Genomic DNA, 18,440 nt, shown 5'->3' with positions numbered 1-18,440 from the left:
CTGATACCAATTGTTGGAACAATCGGTACCGTTATAGAGTCACGCAGCGGAATTAAAAACTTGAAAGAGAGTGGAAAGCGTGTTCGGTCACCTTTTTAAGATAAATTTGAAAAAATAATTTTCTTTCAGAAAATTTATCGAACAGTTGATATGCGTAAAAAATAAAGAGTGTAGGGAATAGAAAATCACACGAGTAATTTTTATACTGGTTCGATTCAACAGAATCTACGTCCAGTCGTTAATCACTATAAAAAGTGATTAACAATTCCACTAAAAAGATGTTTCACAGATTACAACAAATAGTTAATAAAGCAGATAAATAAACCTTCCTTCGACGAACGAACTGGAAGAAGAACACTCTGCCAACTCGATGAGAACCGCTCCGACTATCGACAAACGAAACGCGAGCTTCTCCTATTCACGAGACCAAGCAAGGGAACTTGAACTATAGCTTCTGAGAACTTCCTCTGACAAACAGTATTCTGCTAGAGCTTCTGTTCAACAACGTTAACGTTCTAATTTCTCCAAAACAAAATATATAGCCAAGTACACTGAATGCCAAAGGTCAGCTCCCAACTGCCATGAATAATCGATTATTGTAAGTGATAATCGATTATTCAAGTCCGTTACAGGGTTTTCAAAATGTGATAATCGATTATATGAAGAGATAATCGATTATTCCTGTATGACTTTGTGATAATCGATTATTGCCATTCCATAATCGATTATTGCAGTTAAAAATGCAAGTTTACAAGGTTTACAAGAATTTCCTACTACATTTAATTTCTACAAATTGCTTTTAACTAATTCTAATATCTTCTTCAACTAAAACTTCTTGTAGCATCATCAAAACAAATTTCTTCAAGATTTACTAATACTCCTTATTGGTAACACGTTCGTCCTGTCTTGCAATGATCATCCGTGTGGATGTGAGCAGAAGGAGAAGCCACTCCAGAGAACGTGATCAAGGGAGAAGAAACTTAGTTGAAGTGGAAGTGAGAGCGGAGCAGTAGGACGTCCGTCTTTCATTTTTGTTTAGAACGCTCGTAGATGTTTAGATTGTAAATAGTAACTCATGAGGACGTTCGGTTTTCTTTTCTTTTGTAAAAACCGTTCGTCTGATTTAATTCCTGTAACTATGTTGCGCTCGTTATTTTTGTACTGGAGCCGTTCGGCTTTTAAAATTTCTTTTAGGAATATAAAGACTGTTCACTTCACTGTTAATTGTAATTAATTCTGATTTATGGTAATTACTATAATTTTGGGATGTTACAATTAACATATAAAATAAATAACGAGGACTCAATTGCTATCAATTGCTATCAATTTTCAAAATTAGGGACCATTTTGATACACTTTAGAAAACGAGGACCCAATTGAGACATTCGTACATAAATAGGGATGTCGAAAAGGATTAAACCTAAAAATTATAATAATTATAATAATAAAAAAATTACATCAATTTCTCTTAATAAGAAACTAATAAAAAAGACAAATTAATACAATATAAAATATATGAAAAAGACATAAAAATATATAAATTGATGTAAATGACTAAATTATACGTTTCACAAATTTTTTTTAAAAGAATTATATAACTTTGTAAATAATAAATATTAATTTTATTAAATTTGGAAAATTTAAAAAGTTAAAAAGTTATTATTAAGTCAAAATTTTAACATGTTCACACCAATTAAAAATAATGTAATTTTGATCACAAATCTTAATCGAATGATATTGATTTGAACTAGTGACAAAATAGATTACCATCTATAAATAAATTCGTTAGTCCATCAAAATTTTACCAATTAAATTAAATTTTTTAACTTTTAAACCTATTTTATGTGGATATCTCTAAACCGCCAAATTTACAAACCAAAATTAAGATGAAAAAATTATCAAAACAAAATTTGGAAATTAAGGAATAATTATATAAAAGCATTATTATTAAACTAATTAATATAGAAACAGTTATGAAGTAGAAAATTAATTTTATTCGTAAAAAAATATAATTACACATGAATCAATTATGATTATAAGTTATTATTAACTCAACACCAAATTTCGTCCGGATTGACTAATAGGTTTGCTGTATTTTATTTTCATCATGAGTGTAAAATAAAAAATAAAAAAATGAAAAATAATGAATAATAAAATAAAACAAAATAATAATAATAATAATAAAAAAAAAAGAGAACAAAGCGTTCGGCATTTTGCTGTATGACCGAGCCGTTCGTCCTCAACTAAGCCCGACCGTCCGCCCTATACATCGAGCCGTTCGTCCTCTTCCACGGGTGACCGTTCGTCCTCTATCCTTAGAGCCGTTCGTCCTCTACCCTGCCCAACAGGTCTTTGTTGGCCAACATCGAGACCGTTCGTCCTCTTCACTGGGAGACCGTTCGTCCTCTACCGTGCACTACTGTTTTACGTTCAGTTCCTTCCACCTGCATGCAACCGTTCGTCCTTTATTGAATAATATCACAGACGTTCGGCCGTTCGTCCTCAACCGTTCCGATGTGCCGTCTCATTGACGTTCGGCAATTTTCATTCTCAAGCGTTCCTTCGTTCGACCGTTTAGCCTCTCAGGTAGCGAGCGTTCGGTCTTGGCTTATTGGTGTTGAGTTTAACATCGCGTTCGGTTTTGAGACTTTGAACGTTCGGTCTTGATGTTGAACGCTCGGCCTTGATATCGAAAGTTCCGTCTTGATGTTGAACGTTCGGTCTTGTGTTGTTTAACGTCCGGTCATATTATATGTTAGAGAACGTTCGGTCATGATATTTATTCTTAGTGAACGTTCGGTCATGATGTTTATTCTTATTGAACGTTCGGTCTTGATTGAGCGTTCGCCCAAACAGTAATTTGTTTTAAAATGGTCGTTCGTCATTCTATCGTTCGTCCTGACCTTCATCACTTCTTACCGCTCGTCCTGATCGTTCCCCCATGTCTGCCGTTCGTCCTGATCGTTCCCCCATGTCTGCCGCTCGTCCTAATCATTCTTCCTCTTCTACCGTTCGTCCTGACACTCCTCACTTCTTACCGCTCGTCCTTTTCACTATCCCCTCTCGCCTTGGTTGCTCCCCTTTGTTTAGGGCCGAGAAATGATTCCCACTATCTTCCACTAATGATTCCCACTTCACCAACCCTCCGATTATGTCTACCAAATTATTCCAATGGTCCCCCAATCAAAGCTACCGACAGTTTCATCCAATGAGGCTTGCCGACAGTTTCATCCAATGAGGCTTGCCGACAGTTTTGAGTCTTCTGCCAATTTAAGGACTGCACTTCGTCTTGGGGGGACAGGATTGAACGGCTAACATCTATCTCTTCCCCACAGCTCACGATCAGATCAATATCCTCATCCTGATACCACCTCTAGGATTCATCTTCAACCTATCATCACCCTCCAATACCTCACGGCCAACACCCGTAACCTCAACAAACCACTTCCTTTTCACTCCCAACTCCATTGCCTTCAACCCTTCATCCATTACTTTCAGCTTCATACACCGTCTCCAACACCTATAATCTTCATCCCATCTCTTCCTCATCACTCACGTCCAACACCACCATATTCACTCCAAAACTTCCTTTTCATACCCAACCTCAACTTCATCTTTCAACTGTCAAAAACCCCCAACCATCAGACTCTCACTAGCTATCACGATTCATCCTTCACCTTTGCCAATAATCACAAAGAATCCAACAATTCAAAAAGAAGAAGGAAGGAATCAAAAAACTGGAATACTAAAGAGTACATTGAAGCTTTAACCGTACATCGAAGGAGAAAGAGAGGCAATCGTCGGCGGTATCGTCGGCGACATTGCCAACACCGTTTCTGGCGCGGGCGACACCACTGACGGTGGCTTTTAGGAGGCCAAGGGGTGTGCGGTGACGCTAGCCGTGGAGCTGTCGTGGACGATGAAGAAGTGAACCCTGGCCGGCGCGGTGGCCGAGCTCGCCTGGCAGGCGATTCACGAAGGAAAGTGTCCCCCTCGCGCGCAAGGAGTAGAGGAAGGAGGAGGCTCGATTCCATGGCCGGCGACGAGCTCGACGGAGGGCAGCGACCCTAGCTTGGTGGCATTTGTAACTCTCGACGGTGAACGACCGACATTGTTCCAGAATGAGAAGGTTTATCTCGCGTGAAGAGAAGGGAGTGAAGACGGAGGCCAAAACTGCTCCGACGATGGAGGTTCGAGCGGCGGCATCGCAGTCCACGCTTCGCGGTGTCCGAGCTTGCCTCACGAACGCATGGAGGGTGCGGCGGTGCTCCCAGCATGGGTGATGACGCCGGCGACTTTCTCGGTCGGCCACGGGGATGTGCGGCAAGCTGGTCGAAGATGGTGGTCACCGTGGGTGGTGAAGAAGTAGCTCCCGTTCCCATTTGTTTCATGTTTCTGGATGAGAAAGAAGACCTTAGTGGTTTCTAGTGGTTTCTGATTGAAGAGGATAAAAGAGGTATTGGGCCTGGACCAGCAAGTGTCATCCCAATATTTCAATTGCACCCCTTCCATTCGGGCTTAAGCCCATTTTGTGCAAATAACACAAAATAAAAAAAAATAGAAGAAGAATTGGACCTGGGCACACATTTCGGGATGCACCTCCATTTTTCATCCCTAAAAAAAAATAGATTGACTTTTTTTAATGGAATGAATGGCGTTAAATTGGCCAGTTTTTTTTATAGGATAACTCTGATGATTATTGTGGATGTTTTTCTCTACTATATCTCAATTTCGAAGAATGCAAATATGAGGGGATTCCGAACACTGGAGTTATACACTACTATCGCAATGAAGAGGGAAGCACGTGTTTATATAACTTAAAATTACACTACGTGTATTGATTTTTAAAATTACACTACGTGGTGATGATGGAAGATTAAAGTGTTTTAAATACTCTAAATCAGTTAAGCAAATCAATCAAATTCTAAGAAAATGTGTTTTAAATGTTATATAAATTAATCCAACAAATCAATCAAATTTTAACAAAACATAGTTAGAATACTTCTACAACTCTAGTATATCTTTTTCTTCTGAGTTACGTTACTCTATCGGAAAATCTAGTTGTCACGTGGAACACGGTAGCTTAACTCATGACTTCAATGACAAGAAAATGACTCTAGTAATCTCTCTAAATTATTTAATCTAATCTAATCTATTTTGCCAATCCATTTTCAAATTCAGACATGTAATAGTTCCTCAAATTTAAAAATTTCCCAGTTTAAGCTCACCATCAGTTGAATATCCATGCTAGATAAAGGAAAGGACAATTTTTTTTTACTTTCAAATTAAAAAGTAATAAACGTCAACTAGAGGAAGAAAATGAAATGGGAAAAATCACATTTACATGAAGTATTATAAAAAAAATATAACAGAAAATTCGCCACTATGTGTGTATCTTAAAAAATTTCGAGCTCTCGTTGTGTTTGTCCAACAGAAAACCAAATATCAATACATTGTAAACGATTTCGCATGACTACCGAAAGAACAACATAGCGCTCCTTTGATCAGCTGTTATGTCTCTTTTTCTCTTGTATTCTCTTAGGATCCAAATCAAGTAACGTGTATCTTTGAAAATTCTGGAGCTCAAGTTCTTTTTGTAGGCAAATTATCTGAGAGTCGCATACGTTTCTTTTTGTGTACATTTGTTTCTTTTCAAATGCTTCAATTTTTACTTGTCCGATGTAACATTCCTTTGGCAGTGGCATAAACAATTTGATTAACCTTTATAATTCGATGTTTATCAAGCAATGCGTAGGAAGTTTGCCCTCTTCACTTAAAACTTTCATACCAGAGGATGTTTTGTGATCCTTGGAAAATTTGTCTATTGCATCCATCACAACGGGGTAACTTTTATCATGGGATTCTGGGAAAAATCCTGAATAAACCATCTCCTTAAAAATCTCAAATGCAGAGGCCAAGTCCATATCAGACAGAAAAGCACTGAGCAATGCAATATAAATGAACGAGTCGGGCTTCATTTCTTTCTGTTCCATCTCGCGTAAATAATGGAGTGCAGCAGATGGCCTCTTGCAAATGCAAAGACCATAAATAAGTGCCATAAAAGCAACTCGATTAGGAGAACAACCTTTTCTTTCCATCTCTTTCCAAACTAAGAGTGCATCATCAGGCCTTTCTTCTCTGCAAAACCCATCCACCAAAGTTGAGTAAGTGACGACATTGGGCTCCCTGTCTTCTTCAGACATTTTCGATAGAAGAGACATCGCCCTATCAACATAACCACTTTTGCACCAACTATCTATAAGCAGACTGTAAGTCACAACTGAGGGACAGAGGCCCTTTACAACAATCTCATCCAACAATTTTTCAGCTTCTGCAACTCGGTTGACCTTGTAGAGCCCTCTGATCACTATGTTAAAAGCCACCACATCAGGACAATGGCCACGAGAACACAAATCCCTGAGCAAGTTCAATGCTCGGTCCACTTCTTGAATCTTGATCAAACCCCCCATTGCTGCAGAATAGGAAACTATGTCAGGAAGGAAACCTAGCTGAACCATGCTGTCAAGAAAATCGCATGCTTCTACAGCCCGGCCACGATCACACAGTTCTTTCACTAGAAGGGTGGAATTTTTTATCCACGGTTCATGCCCACAAGCACGCATCACTTTCAACATATCGATCGCTCCTACGACATCTTTTCTTTTACAAAGGCATCCATAAATTGAGTTGTAAGTGAAATGAGTTGGTTCAATTTCTGATTCTTTCATGTCTCTCAACAGCTCACGGCTCTCGTCCAATCTATCAGAATCGCAGAGACCATTGATCAGATTGTTGTAAATCAAAACGCTTGGCCTACCAACAAATTGTTTAAGGTCATTGAAAAGACTTAGAGCGTGACCATTTATGAGTAAGCCATCAATCACGATGCTAAAGGAAGCGGCATTTGGGAAAACCAATCTCTTGTCCTTGAAGAAATCATCCATCTGGACATTAGTGAATTTGCTCTGAATCATCATCTGAAGAAGGCGGCAGGCTTCATCCACCTGTCCCTCATTAACATAACAAGTCAAAACAGCATTGTAAATCAAAACGAGAATTTTCTCCTCTTTATCTTCCAGAACCTCTTCCAGCAACTTGGTAATCACACTTCTGTTTGGAAAAGCCGATATCAAATTCGTAAAGATTCTAATATCTGGGGCAACCCCAAACTGCTTCATCTCCGAAAGCACGCTCAAAAGCATGATTACTCTTACACAGTCCTCCAATGAGAACATCAAATAATGAAACAGGAGGAGTGAAGCCAACCCGACACATTTTCTCAAACAACTGAAGGGCCTTATCAACCCGATCCTCCTTGACAAACCCATGAATCAAAACACAGAAAGTCTTCTCACTTAGCCTCACCCCCTGTCCATCCATCCTCTCCACCAACTCAAACGCTTTATCCACATCCCCCCACTTGGAAAACGACAATGCCAGCACAGAACAAACACGCGCATCAATCAAAGCCTTTTCCTTCATCCCATCATAAACCCTTAGAGCCTGATCAAACATGCGAGCTTTGCAATAAGCTTGCACGACAGGCATCAGCGTGAACTTATCAAATTCTCATCCAAACCCCTTCATCTCCTCCAACCTAGCCTCCACCAAATCAACCTCCCCGGCCTTGGACAGAGCCTCCAACAAGCAGTTGTAGCAGTAAACATTGGGAACGCAAAGACCCTTCACCCGCATTTCATCGAATAGGTGGTGGGCCTCCTGTGCAAGGCCCACTTCGCCCAAACACTTCAGGGTTCAGGGTTAAGGGTTCAGGGTTCAGGGTTCAGGGTTCAGGGTTAAGGGTTCAGGGTTCAGGGTTCAGGGTTCAGGGTTCAGGGTTCAGGGTTAAGGGTTCAGGGTTCAGGGTTCAGGGTCAGGGTTCAGGGTTCAGGGTTTCAGGGTTCAGGGTTCAGGGTTCAGGGTTTCAGGGTTCAGGGTTTAGGGTTCAGGGTTCAGGGTTCAGGGTTCAGGGTTCAGGGTTCAGGGTTATGGGTTCAGGGTTCAGGGTTCAGGGTTCAGGGTTCAGGGTTCAGGGTTCAGGGTTCAGGGTTCAAGGTTTCAGGGTTCAGGGTTCAGGGTTCAGGGTTTCAGGGTTCAGGGTTCAGGGTTCAGGGTTCAGGGTTCAGGGTTCAGGGTTCAAGGTTCAGGGTTCAGGGTTCAGGGTTAAAGGTTAAGGGTTAAGGGTTAAGGGTTCAGGGTTCAGGGTTCAGAGTTCAGGGTTCAGGGTTCAGGATTCAGGGTTCAGGGTTCAAGGTTCAGGGTTCAGGGTTCAGGGTTCAAGGTTCAGGATTCAGGGTTCAGGGTTCATTATAAACCATTTCCCCCATCAATAAACAACCTTGAGAGATGTATGAGAAGTAAGGAGAATTTAGAACTCAGAAAGCAGAAAAGAGTAAGGTCAGAGGTGAGATTGAAAAGAAAAGAGCTCTAAAAAGAAAAAAATCTAATCTGAAAAATAGAAGAAAAAGGTCTGGAAAAGAGAAAAAGAGAAAATTGATTGAGAAAAAGACCTGAGAAAAAAAAAAGAGATTATGGCCAAGAAAAGAATGCAATACCTGCAGTGAGTTCTATTTGTCCTCTTTCACATTTCTCTTATCCATTCCAGTTTCTGCTTTTATTTCCCATACATCTAGCCTTTCCATCCTCCATTACATTACAAGCCATGAAAGTTCTAGTGATCTAGAGTTATCTTGATTCAAGCAGTGTCAATTAGAATTTTTCCAAAGTTGTGAATTGTGGTCTATCATGTTATGTGGAGTGAAACACAGGCTGACCTAAGCACTTGAGTGCTTTGAGAGAAACACTGAGGTTGAATTTGGGCTGCTACTTCTCTGAATTGTATCTTTCTGTTTGGTTTGGTCGAATTTAACTGTTGTTTACTTGCTAGAGTTACTGAAACTTAGATTTAGAGTTGGTGATTCTGTTTGTGCAGTTCTGATTAGAGAAAAATAGCTGGTAGTTGTGTAATTAGCAGAGTTGAGTTGAATGTGATAAGAGTATAGTGTTCCTTGTTGTGTGTCTTTAGTCTTTTCTTTTTAGATAGAGTCTCTTGCTTTTGCCTTTTATTTTTAGTTGTCCCTGCCCAGGAGGGCAGTTGTCTAAGTGTGGGGGTGTGATAACACTCTAGATTTACATATTTTTCTCTGTTAAAAATCATTTCTTAGATTTCTTTAGTTTTTAATTTATTAGAATTAGGCTAGTTTTATGTTTTTCTCTTAATCCTTTAGTTTTATAGAATTCTAGTTAAAATTAGGTTTTTAGGGGTAATTTTTAGCATTTGTAAATAATTAGGATATTAATATTTTTTTAGAGAAAATCTTCTAATGAAAATCTTTTTTCTTTACTTTTTCTTTTAATTTTTGAATTGCAGAAATATTTCTTTTATTTTTTTTGGGCATTAATTCATTTTCTTCTTATTGCAGAAAGGTCCTAAAAATTGGGTTACAGATGCAAAGCAATTGGGCCGTTGGTGCAATGTACAATGAAAGGCATTTGGGTTGGATTGGGTGCTCAAATTGCTGGAAACTACTGCTGGAACGCTGCTATTGCAAGCATTGGAATGGACTGGCTGCACATTTTAATTGGAGTGCTGATTTCACAATGGATTGGCTGCTGATTGGAAGCCCACTTAATCAAAACGCTACAGCTAAACTTGAGTGAAACGACTGCGTTTTGGGAGGACTGTTGTTGTAAACGCTGGTGGGCGGAAATCCAATTAGTGATGTGGTGCGTTTTGGTGCACTGTTGCCTTAGGGGTTCTTTGCTGGAGCACTTCATTTGGAGAAAGGGAAAGCAAAACCCAAAGCTAGGGCAGAGTGAGAGCTGAAGAAGAGGAACACATCACTTACCTGAGGTTCGTGCCACTCCACCGAAGTTGCACACGTGTTGAAGAAGATGACCAGTGTGAAAGAAGAGCTGACCGGAGCTGCCACGTGGGAGCTCGAAGCGTCACAGCAAGGTTCTGCATCTCCCATTTTTTTCTTTTTCCCCTTTCCTTTTCCCTCTTTCGTTTTCTTTCTGACCCTATAAAAAGGGCTTTCACCTTGTAAATATATACTTTTGCACACTTTGAGATACATTTTCTGTTCATAGTTCTAAGCTCTGTAGATTAGGGCTATTTTCCACTTTCTATAGAATAGGATTCCGTTCTCTTTGCTTTTAGAGCGCACATCACGGTGGTGACAGCCGCGGTGACTCTGATTGAGCATGTATTCGGTACAATTTTTGTAATTTTTCTTTTCTCGTTAATAATACAGTTTGTTCTTGATGTTTCACATGTTTAGTGTTTTGATATTCTGTTATGTTTCGTGCTTGTGTGTTTCTTGTGTTGTTTCAATGAATAAACGAATTGGACTGTGATTCTTTGCATTCTATATTTCCTTTTGGAATCAAATGACTCTATTTTGAGCATTCACTTTCGAGATGTCTTCTCGAGCCAAAGATGAGTCCAGTAAATAAAAACTCATTCAGTTTTGTGTTTTTATTCTTTTTCTTCTATTATTTTTGTATGTGATTTTAAATCTGGAATTGAATTTTATTTGAGATTTGTGAAGGAAAATATCCGCATTTCTACATCTGTTTTGGATGTAATGTGACTCCATAGTGAGCATGACTTATCAAGAGGTCTTCTTGAGAGATGTTAAGCTTCATAATTGTCAGATTAAATTCAATTTCAGTGTTGTTATATTGTTCTTGTTTTGTTTCAATTATGATTTCTGCTCCTATTTTCTATTTGATGATATATAGATTAGGTTCAGTTTTAGTTTTGTTTTCCTTGTGCTGTTAACTGTTAGCATTCATAGGTTAGTTTTAATTGCATTCAGTTCTCATTTTAGTTTAGGTTCTGTTCTGTTATACATAGATTCTATAGTTTAGTTTAGGTTTTATTTTCTTGCATTTTATTTTTCTTTTCTTTTTAAAACAGTTTTCGTTTCTTTACTGTTTTCTTTTAAATTTTCTTTGTTTTAATTCCGTTTCCCCACCTGTGAGTTAGTAGTTAGTAAATAAAATACAAGAATTAATTCTACACTTTAAGCTTAATTTTAGCCGAGTCTTTGGATTGATACCTAGGTTGTCCCTATACTTCATTAGTGGGGAAACTTAGTTTGTTCTGATTTTAGGCGAAAAAAAATCAGTTTAACAAATGGCGCCGTTGCCGGGGACTCGGCGAGTTAAGTCTTAGAGTGTTAGGTTAGTCTTGTTTAGGTTTGTTTTCTTGATTTTATTTCTGTTTTGTGTTCATATATGTTCCTTTTTAGTTTAGGATCTGTTTGTTTTGTTTTCATTTTTGTATATTAGGATCTGTTCTGCAGAGTAGAAATTGTGAATATAGCTTGTATAGATTTTCTTTTCTTTCAATTCTTTTGTTGAATTCTGTGATAGAGGCTTTATTGGTCTGATTGGTTTTTATCTTGTGAGCAATTGTTAAGCATGGATCACTCCTCTGCATATGGTAATTTCTCATTTCCTTATAATGCTCAACCACCAAGATTTGACATGTTTTATGAGCCTATTCCTGAGGTTTTTATGCAGCCAGCCAATCAAGCTTTCCAGCAGCAACCACCACATTGTTTTCAACCATATCATGAGCAGCCACCCTTGCAAGTGCAGCAGCAGCTGCCACACGTATACTGGGACCAATATGCTGAACCAGAGCAAGAGAATTTCCTGTCGGAACAGCCATGGCAGCCATCTTTTTTCCATTATGATGCACCAGAGCAAGAGGAATTCCAATCAGTACAGCCATGGCAAGATCCATTATGTGATCAGCAGCAGGGGATTCCAGCATCTGAACTTCAAGGACTGACTACTCAAGTGGTTCAGTTAGCTGCTGCTGTCAACAAGCTGATTGAGAGAGTTGAAGGAGAGAAAGAGGCATCAACCAATGAAGCACCACTAATGGTAGCTGCTGCCGCAGAGTTTCAAGAGATTGAGTGTCCAACCACCTCTGTAACTGTATACTCTAATCCTTCTTTCATTGATTCACATTCTACTTTAAATTTTGATGATGATAATTCCAATTCTCTGATGAGTGATGATTGTATGAGTGCATCTGTTGATATTTCTGAATGTGTATGTGAACCTTATGACCATAATTACACTGATACTCATTTTGAAAAGCTAGTTGATGGTTTTAGGGAGTTGGCTGTGATTCATGATTGTAATAGTTTTGTTGTTGTTCCTATATCTGATTTTACCACTGCTAGTGCTCAATTAAGTGAAAATGTGTATTATGATGGTGATAGTATTGAACCTCATTCTTGTTTCAAGGAAATTGATTGTACTGCTGATTTAAAAGTTGAATCTACTTTGTTGAAAGTACAAACTGATTTCAGAAAGTCCAAAGAGTATTTGAAAAAAATGAGGGAAGCTGCTGACCATGTTTTGGTGCTTCAGTACTATGAAATGGATTTTGATGCTGATGTGTGTGAGCCTGAAAATGATTTCAATGTGTTTGATCATATGCATGATGTGCCTGTAGAAGTTTTAGTCCTTGCTTTGATCATTCTAATATCATAAAATTAGCATTTTCCATTGATAGAGTTCATATACCTGCATCTACTGCTTTTTATGATTGCACATATTTAAATGCACTTCTTGATGATGAATCAGATGCTCATGATGATAGATATGTAGTTTTTGATGATGTGAAAGTAGATATGGTTGATTTTGAAAATGCTTGTGCTGATTTAGGATTAGAACTTGAACTTGAGTTTCCTGGGTTCTTAAACTCTTTAGAACTGAGTAACGAAAAACTCACTGGTTGTACATGCCTTGGGGGTGGTTGTGAAATTTGTGAAGAAATCAGTTCTGCCATATGTTCTGCTTCTAACTATTTTGCAGGTGCCAAGGAAGAGATCATTATGTTCAAGCTGGATGGAAATGACCCTGATGAGGTAGCTAGTGATCAGAGAACACAGGTTTATTCTGAACTTAGCATTCCCATAGAGTTCTCTAAGGTTCAATATGAATTTAATGCTTTGGATCTGTTTAAAGTTGAACCCATAGAACCTACTCTAGATTATGTTCCTGTTATGCCTGCACACACTCATATTTTAGATTCAGCCTTTTCCATTGAAAATATTGACATGCCTTATGCTGTTTCAGAGTTATGCACTGGTTTTGACATTATTCCAGTTGATGATAGCTTCACAGTAGGTGTTCATTTAGCTGCTGATTTGATAGATGCTAGTGAGGTCATTTTTGAGGAACCAGTCCAGGTTGAATCTGACTTTAATCCTTCTACTGGTATAGCTGAAATGCACACTCGTTTTCATGTCTTGCATGCTTTACCTGATGTGCCTGATACTTCTAAGCATTTTAAATTGCTTGATGAAATTTCTGTTGTGCATAATGTAAAGATACCTACTGATAGGTGCTCTGAATTTAAGTCATTGTTTTCTGATAACCTGTTTGAGAACCTGCTGAATGACTGTAATGTAAATACACAGGTTATGATGGAGACACATGCTGACTTCGAATTCAGTGATGGCATTGCAGAATTAAACAAAGAGGAAGCTGCAGAGACAAAGGCAACCCTGGTGGAGGCAATAGATGGTGTCAATATTGCTAAAGGAGTCTTGAACGTGCAGAAGCAATTGAAAAATTTGAATGGAGAACTGCAGTTACTGCAACAAATGCCTAAGCAGGAGAACTTCAATGCAGCCATGGAGACAATACACAAAGGAGCTGAGCACAATGGAGAAAATCCAATAAGCTCTTTCTTTTCCCTTCTTTTAAATAGTAGTTACAGGTCTTTTATAGTAGTTTACATAGCTTTAAGTAGCATAATAAATAGTAGGATAGATAATATGTTGTTTTTCATAAAAATAAAACGAATTAACTTTGATTTGTGGCCAATCTGAATAAGTTCTTTTCCTCTTTAGTTTTATAGTTTTACTTTTAAGTCTTGTTTCTATTCTTGTTCAGTTGTTGTTCTTTTTGTGTTTTTCAGTTTCTATTCTTGTACATATTTGTTGCTGTTTGATTTGAGTATGTTTTTGTTGATTAGAAAACCTTACTCACTCACACATTGAGGGCAATGTGCCTCTTAAGTGTGGGGGTGAGGGGTTGTAGTTAAAATTTTTGCTTTTACTTTGATAGATGTGTTTAGTATCTGTTTTAGTAATAAAATAGGGGTATTTTTTTTCTGAACTGTTTTTCTCTTAGTTTAGGTCTGGTTTGGTTTATAAATCCCTAGAGTAGTTTACTATTCTTTCTTTAGTCTGTAAATACTTACTCTTGTTACTGATCTGTTTTAGTTTAGTTGTTAGTTTTGTTGATAATAGTTCTTAGGTCTTTTAAAGTTCATTCATTTTCTGGTTTATGTTGTTTTAGCTTAGGTTCTTTTACTGTTTTTTTTTTTTTTGTTAAAGAACTTCTTTTAGGTCCCTTTTTCTTTGCTTATTTCTATTATTTTCTCCTCCTTTGTAGTTACTTGTTCTGTTTTAAGCTCTTGATTAGTTTCATGCTTTGTATCAAGTTTTCAATTAGGATTTTCTTTTCATAATTAGTTTCTATTTTCTTTCTGCTACTGTTTGTAAAATTTTCTGAATTTAGTTTGTCAATACTTAGTTTTTTATGCTTTTAGAATATGTTTTAGGCTGTAGGATTAGACTTTATTTTTGCTTATAGTTTCTGTAATTAGAATTCATATTAGAATTTCCTTTCTCTGCTTATATTCTTGCCTTCTATTTCACGAATTAGATACTCTTTAATTTCTGTTTTAGCATTTGTTTCAGTTTTATTTTACCTTATAGGTTCTGTTCTGAGATTTTAATTTCTGAGTCCTGTTCTGGTTTTCAGTAATTTTCTAGGATCTCTTCCATTCATTGTTACTGTTATGATTTTCTTAGTTTTTTTTTCTCTTTTAAATTCGAGTCTGTTTTAGTTTAGCTAGGTTCAGAGTTAACTCTTTGATTGTTTTTTCCTTTTACTGTCTTTCTGTTCTAGAAGCGTTTTAGATGGGAGTTGGTTTAGGTTATGTTTAGAGTTCTTTCTTTCTTCTTTTGCTGTTTTCTTTCCAGACTTGTAATTAGGATTTGTTAGCTTAATATCATTCTGCTTTAGATGTCTCTTTTGCTGTTTTACTTTGTAGAGCTTTAGTTGAGATTCTTTCTGGTTGCATTCTGTTTAGTTTTACTTTGTCTAGGTTGTAAATAGCTTTAGGTAATGTTGTGCAGGTATTTCTAGATTCTATTTCACATTTTACTTAACTTTTTGCTGACTTACTTAACTTCTTAGCTTTATTTCTTTAAGATAGATTGCCAATAGTGTCTTTAGCTCTAGATTTGAGTAGATGTAGCTCTAGCAGTAGTTTTTGCAGTTAGTTCAGTCTAAATAAGCAGGTTTTGCATGATAGAGAGTAGCAATTCCATTTTTTACAAATCTTTAACCCTGGAGAGTTTTGGGCCAATTTTTTCTTTCTAGTGTGAATGCATGCATGTATAGTCATAGTTCTGATTTTGTATTAATTCTCTTTGATGTGCTTGATCTTGGTAGAACTTAAGAAATGATCTAGGCCTTCTTTCTTCTTCCCATTCACATTTCTTTCCATTGTACCCTCATTTGAGCCTTAGCCTTTTTCTTTGCTTTCCATCCATTATAAACCATTTCCCCCATCAATAAACAACCTTGAGAGATGTGTGAGAAGTAAGGAGAATTTAGAACTCAGAAAGCAGAAAAGAGTAAGGTCAGAGGTGAGATTGAAAAGAAAAGAGCTCTAAAAAGAAAAAAATCTAATCTGAAAAATAGAAGAAAAAGGTCTGGAAAAGAGAAAAAGAGAAAATTGATTGAGAAAAAGACCTGAGAAAAAAAAAAGAGATTATGGCCAAGAAAAGAATGCAATACCTGCAGTGAGTTCTATTTGTCCTCTTTCACATTTCTCTTATCCGTTCCAGTTTCTGCTTTTATTTCCCATACATCTAGCCTTTCCATCTTCCATTACATTACAAGCCATTAGAATTTTTCCAAAGTTGTGAATTGTGGTCTATCATGTTATGTGGAGTGAAACACAGGCTGACCTAAGCACTTGAGTGCTTTGAGAGAAACACTTTATCCTGTGAGGTTGAATTTGGGCTGCTACTTCTCTGAATTGTATCTTTCTGTTTGGTTTGGTCGAATTTAACTGTTGTTTACTTGCTAGAGTTACTGAAACTTAGATTTAGAATTGGTGATTCTGTTTGTGCAGTTCTGATTAGAGAAAAATAGCTGGTAGTTGTGTAATTAGCATAGTTGAGTTGAATGTGATAAGAGTATAGTGTTCCTTGTTGTGTGTCTTTAGTCTTTTCTTTTTAGATAGAGTCTCTTGCTTTTGCCTTTTATTTTTAGATTTCTTTAGTTTTTAATTTCTTAGAATTAGGGTAGTTTTATGTTTTTCTCTTAATCCTTTAGTTTTATAAAATTCTAGTTAAAATTAGGTTTTTAGGGGTAATTTTTAGCATTTGTAAATAATTAGGATATTAATAGGGGTTTTTTTAAAAGCTCCAACCCCTAAAGCCCCACATAAAGTGGGCTGGGGTAGGGTTAGGATGGGGCTAGCCCCAAATTAAATTAATTCATTTTTAATGTATTTTTAGTTATTTCTTTTATTTATTTTACAAGTTTAATAATTTTCAAAATTTACATGATATTTAATATCTTTTTAATTAAATATAAATGTATAAATATTGATTTTATAAAAACTTATTTAAAATAAATTTTTAATTATAAGTATATTTTAAATATATAATTTTATTATTTTGGAAAGTTGAAAAGAAAATTTTTATTATTATTTTTATTTAAAAGAAAATGAAAAAATTTCAAAAAAGAAATTATAAAAGTAACACAGTTGAAAATTCGATTTTTCAATAATTGAATTCTGATATCTACATAAATATTTGAAATATTAATTATGGATAGATTTTAAATTCGAATCTATTGATTGGATGAATTTTTAATATCGATGTAAAATTTTTATTTTTTATAGTTTGTCATATAAAATTCTGTTGTTGAATATTTTGTATAGATATATATGCATTAAAAAATTAAACCACAAACTTTGTAAAGTTTAAAATTAATTTCACGTAATAAAAGAACTAATTTTTTAGTGAAAATCCTTGTTAGACAAAATTCTTATAAATATCATAAATGTTAGTATACAAGATCTAGATGTAATCCTAGTGGTTATAAAATCAGATGTTTTTTTCTAACCTCTTAGATTAAATTAATATTCTAAAATCATACTTATCTTTATCCAACAAAGATCGTTTTTATTGAATTATTTATCATAATTGAGCCGATTGTAATAAAAAATAATTAAATAATAGATACAATATTTTTAAATAAATATAATGTTATAATTTATAATACTAAAATTAAAATTATTATTGTATTTAATTATTAACATATAAGATAAATAAAAATCATAATAATTATAATAATAAATAAATTACATCAATTTCTCTTAATAAGAAACTAATAAAAAAGACAAATTAATACAATATAAAATATATGAAAAAGACATAAAAATATATAAATTGATGTAAATTGTAACATCCCAATTATATACGTCATACATATATAATAAAGACGTCATCATGCATAATATAGGAAAGCACTCAAGAGTTAATCAAGGATTACAGTTATCCTTAGAATAGTGCGAAATTTCCGACTAGAGTATTAGAATTTCTCCTTGGAATTTATGGGACAATTAAAAATTTAAACACTCAAAAGTTCTTCCAAATAATGAGTCCTCAGAATAAAAGCTAGCACATCTAAGCTGCAGCACTGCCGTCTCCATCAAGAGCTGTTTCCAAAGTATCCTCCCCGTCATCTGCTCCCATCCAAGTGGATGATCATCGCCAAAGAAACATACCCAAACAGCATGTTATACATACATGCACAGTTAATTCATGCAATCATTCATAGATTCATATAAAAGAACAATTAAAGCATACTCATTGATCCATATTTCACACACTCCCAATTAAAGCATACTGCATTTGTCCTCACTCGCACACTTTCTGGGAAAACTTCCCAGAAGGTCACCCATCCCAGAATTACTCCAAGCTAAGCACGCTTAACTATGGAGTTCTTATGAGTCAGGCTACCGAAAAGCAAATGCATTTTGGTGATATGAGTAGTCAAATCAATTCCTTTAAGCTATCCTTCAACTGTATAGTCCCATACCTACACAGGCTACCGAAAAGCAAATGCATTTTGGTGATATGAGTAGTCAAATCAATTCCTTTAAGCTATCCTTCAACTGTATAGTCCCATACCTACACAGTCTCCAGATCCCTCTCATTCCGGTGTATGTTCGATTCGTCCATGTACCCCTTCCACCCGAAGCTGCCAGGAGTCGCTCCTTGTCTGTGCCCTATGCACCATGCTTCTTGCACCGGCGTCACTCCCCGCCCTCGTCTCCGTGCCCGGGTGTCACATGCCCACCAGCTTCCGCT

General features: G+C 36.4%; 1 protein-coding gene and 1 pseudogene across 9 annotated transcripts; one reads left to right on the top strand and one right to left on the bottom strand.

Annotated features, from left to right (window-relative positions):
- Positions 1–5,504: 5,504 nt before the first annotated feature.
- Positions 5,505–9,974, bottom strand: LOC128194381 (putative pentatricopeptide repeat-containing protein At5g08310, mitochondrial; annotated as a pseudogene).
- Positions 9,229–13,885, top strand: LOC128194330 (uncharacterized). Of its 9 annotated transcripts, none has more exons than XM_052869716.1 (3): positions 9,229–12,920; positions 13,108–13,220; positions 13,452–13,885. In XM_052869716.1, the coding sequence occupies exon 1, from the start codon at positions 11,431–11,433 to the stop codon at positions 12,517–12,519; it is 1,089 nt and encodes a 362-aa protein (XP_052725676.1). In that variant the 5' UTR covers positions 9,229–11,430; the 3' UTR covers positions 12,520–12,920; positions 13,108–13,220; positions 13,452–13,885. The 9 variants fall into 9 exon arrangements, with proteins under 9 accessions (XP_052725676.1, XP_052725675.1, XP_052725674.1 ...); XM_052869720.1 differs by lacking the exon at positions 13,108–13,220 and having other exon boundaries at positions 9,230–11,955; positions 12,844–12,920; XM_052869719.1 differs by having other exon boundaries at positions 9,230–11,955; positions 12,844–12,920; positions 13,108–13,885.
- Positions 13,886–18,440: the final 4,555 nt, after the last annotated feature.

The sequence above is a fragment of the Vigna angularis genome, chromosome 10 (genome assembly GCF_016808095.1).
Source record: "Vigna angularis cultivar LongXiaoDou No.4 chromosome 10, ASM1680809v1, whole genome shotgun sequence".
NCBI classification, from domain to species: Eukaryota; Viridiplantae; Streptophyta; class Magnoliopsida; order Fabales; family Fabaceae; genus Vigna; species Vigna angularis.
The sequence above is the reverse complement of the archived record's forward strand: the minus strand, read 5'-3'. Positions and strand labels throughout refer to the sequence as shown.

Bases quoted from the DNA above. Each gene is read 5' to 3' on its own strand.
- LOC128194330 (XM_052869715.1), top strand. From the start codon at position 11,431: ATGGATCACTCCTCTGCATATGGTAATTTCTCATTTCCTTATAATGCT.